Source organism: Pteropus vampyrus, unplaced genomic scaffold, assembly GCF_000151845.1.
Source record: "Pteropus vampyrus isolate Shadow unplaced genomic scaffold, Pvam_2.0 Scaffold66, whole genome shotgun sequence".
Classification (NCBI taxonomy): domain Eukaryota; kingdom Metazoa; phylum Chordata; class Mammalia; order Chiroptera; family Pteropodidae; genus Pteropus; species Pteropus vampyrus.
In genome coordinates this window covers 4,811,596-4,814,873 of record NW_011888847.1, presented here as the reverse complement: position 1 = coordinate 4,814,873, position 3,278 = coordinate 4,811,596, and the positions used below count along the sequence as shown (strand labels likewise).

The 3,278-nt window shown below is 37.3% G+C and overlaps 1 protein-coding gene across 6 annotated transcripts in view; it reads left to right on the top strand.

Annotated features, from left to right (window-relative positions):
* PLEKHH2 (pleckstrin homology, MyTH4 and FERM domain containing H2) overlaps window positions 1-3,278 on the top strand; it is an 87,172-nt gene that overhangs the window by 30,922 nt on the left and 52,972 nt on the right. For 4 of the 6 annotated variants that reach the window (XR_002780680.1, XM_023531295.1, XM_023531297.1 and 1 more), the window contains one exon: window positions 824-1,504. Coding sequence is in view for 5 of the 6 variants with exons in the window: in XM_023531295.1 (XP_023387063.1) it covers window positions 824-1,504 (681 nt within the window). In the remaining variant the exon portion in view is untranslated. Of the gene's footprint in view, window positions 1-542; window positions 1,505-3,278 lie in introns of all 6 variants that reach the window. The other 2 variants (XM_023531299.1, XM_023531296.1) reach the window with 2 other exon arrangements.

Below are 3,278 nucleotides of genomic sequence, written 5' to 3'. Positions count from 1 at the left end.
CTTTTCTGTATTTTCTTAATGGCTTTTCGTATTTCAAGTATCGAAGTTTGGGAACAAAGTTTGTTTTTTAAACTATAGCTTTATATTTATTATGTTTAAATTTACTTATGATAATTTTGAAATTTGGTTGAAAGAAGGTTGTCATTTTCTTTGCTTCCAAACTAGAATTAATGGTTCATTTTTTTAGTAGTTACTTTCTTTGATAGTCGGTATTGCCCTATTTTATATTTTGCTTCTTTTATTATTCCTCCTTAGACTGTTCTCAGTTTTTTTCCCCAACATGTTTATTTGTAAAAAGCGGTTTAATTTTTATATTATTCTATTGAAGTGTTAGGGCTTCATGTTGAATATAAAGCTTATAGTTTCCAAACCTGGGTTTAAAAAAGACACACAACTAAAAAAGGATAATGTAAATTAGCTTTATCTTTATGAAAATTCCAGTTTCACAATGTAGTTACATAAAATTAAGTTACATAAAATTAAGTGTACAGAGAGATTATATTATTAAAAGCAACATGCCAATATGATGTATGCTTTTCTAGAAATGGAAATTCCAGAAAAGTCTGTCGATAACCAAATTCAAGAAAACAACCGAGGTCAGAGAACATTGCGCCAAACCCCTTGTGTCTCAGAACAGAATCGGAAAACAAGAACAAGCTTTGTAACAGACGGTGGTATATCCCAGAATTCTGAGGCTCCTGTGAGTGACTGGAGTTCCGATGAGGAAGATGGGAGCAAAGGAAGATCCAAGTCCAGGTACACGTCCACCCTTTCCAGTCACACCTCAGAGGAAGGGGTCCATTGTAGCAGAATGGGAAGTGAGATGTATTTGACAGCATCGGATGACAGCAGCTCTATATTTGAAGAAGAGACTTTTGGCATAAAGAGACCAGAACATAAGAAGTTGTATTCTTGGCAACAGGAAGCACAATGGAAAGCTCAGAATAGTCCTCTCGGAAAGGGAAACTCTGAATCAAGTAAAAAGGAGCACGATAGTTCCTCAGACGAACTGAATAAAAAATTTCAGTCTCAGAGACTGGATTATTCATCTTCATCTAGTGAAGCCAATACCCCAAGCCCTATTTTGACCCCAGCTTTAACTCCAAAGTATCCTAACCTACTCCCTGGAAAAGGAACACAATTAGTGCCTTCATCAAATTTGCCACCCCTGAAGCTAAGGATTCCTAATGTTTTCAGTATAAGTGTGGCACTGGCTAAAAGGCACTTAAGCCAGCCACAGTTAAGCTCTGATAGGATGTTCGGTACAAACAGAAATGCTATAAGCATGATACGACCACTGAGACCTCAGGAAACAGATCTTGATCTAGTTGATGGCGATAGTACAGAAATTTTAGAGAATATGGACACCAGTTGTGATGATGGATTGTTTTCCTATGATTCTCTGGAATCCCCGTTTCCAGATGACCAGGAAACCTGTGACTCAGCAAAGAAGGCGGCCTGCAGCAAACCTCCAACTCCTCCCCTGCACCGTTTTCCCTCCTGGGTAAATTATATTGCTGTGTATAATACATGCACACTAGTTTTTCTTAACACTTATGGTTAGGGTTTTTTTTTTTTTTTTTTTACTTCTTTTCCTGTTTCTTTTCAAATCCAGCTTTGTTCTGATAATTCCCAGTTTTCAGAATACAATTTCCCCTTCTCTTTCCCACTGAGTTCTGAATGAATTGAGAAATAAGACAAGGATAAGACAGGGAGGAGATCAAAATATTACCATGATTTTAGAGAATTGGCGGGCAAATGAGCTTTTCATTACTGGACCTTGGAATTAGCTAGATTTAGTCACCAGGTAGCACAGGCTTCCAGTGAGGCCCTAACCCTCTAAAACTTACAACCTAGAGCAAGAGCAAATGATTGTTTCCTGCATGCAGGTACTTCTCAAGAGAAGGGAGAGGGGAAGGTGCTGGGCTCTGCATGTCCAATGTCTCCTTCTAAGTTCACTGATCACATCAAGGCACTCCTCTCCCTTGGGGAGGAGAGAGTGAATGTTGGGGAGAGATCAGGAGTGTTCAATTACTGGAGCTCCCCCTACATGGAAAGAAACATTAGGGGTGGGGAAGAAAGCTTCCTCTTAACCGTGTAATACTTCTGGCTGAATTCTTGACCAGGACACATTGGTTTTTGAACTCAATCATTTACTTGATTAGCTTTAAGAGAAATTTAATTTTATTCTTCATGAGCTTACAAATCCATCGCTTTTACCAAAAGCATCTTCCTGTGTATCCAGTATTACTGGAAATTTCTTCCATTGAAACATTGACCATTAATACAAGAATTAACCCATCAGTTGTGTGATTCTTTTTAGGTATCGCTAGATTTAAAAAAAAAAAAAAAATCTTGCTATATTTGAAACATAATGAGATTATCTCTTCTGTAGATTTAAGTTTTCCTTCACATACTGACATGATTTAACCTTTGGCCTCCAGAGAAACATCTGGGTTGCAGGATTTTTTGGTTTTCAGAGTCATGTTCTATTGTGATTTTTTAGTTAGACAACAATACAGTTTTAAGCAAATTAAGGCAACCATGTTTTCCCAGTATAAATTCAGATCTTGAGATATATCTGCTCTTATTTATTTTGAGAAGAACATTTCATTGCAGTGTCCACATGAAGCCGTCCACAGTTTATTGCTAAATTCTGGGTATTATTGAAAAAGTGCATGTTATTGGCCTATGAACCTCTGGAATTCCAATTATTTTACCCGTTAGGAAGTGAAGAGTTGAAATTTTGCTGCTTTTATTATGTTGAGATGTTTCAGAGATTTAGGTTAAGCTTTCAAGTTTGTTTTAGTTGGCAAACAATTTTACTACTTTTTTTTTTTTTTTTTTTTTTTGCCTTCTCATCTTCTGAAGCTATTCAGTTACGAAAAGTGATATTGCTTTTCAAAAGCCTTTTAGCAGAGTGGCCAAATATGAAATTTCTTTCTGTTTATTATGAATTTTCGGGTTTCAAGGAAAAGAGAGTTGTTCGAGTTACCACAATTTATGAGTTTATTTTATGGATTTTCAAGAGTTTGAGATAGTCTATCCTTATTGAACTTGAATGTTATTCAGAATGCAGTAGTCGCTCTAGTGGGACAACATGTGATGATTCAGCAGCACCTTATATAGTCAACTCTTTAGAAACACGTGACACTCATGCGCCTGGTCCAGTGGCTCAGCTTGTCGTCTCCTGTCTGCAGCGACTCTGCTTCTCTCACTGCGACTAACTACTCCTCCACTCACTCGTGGCTTCACATCTAATGGCCTCACATCTCCTG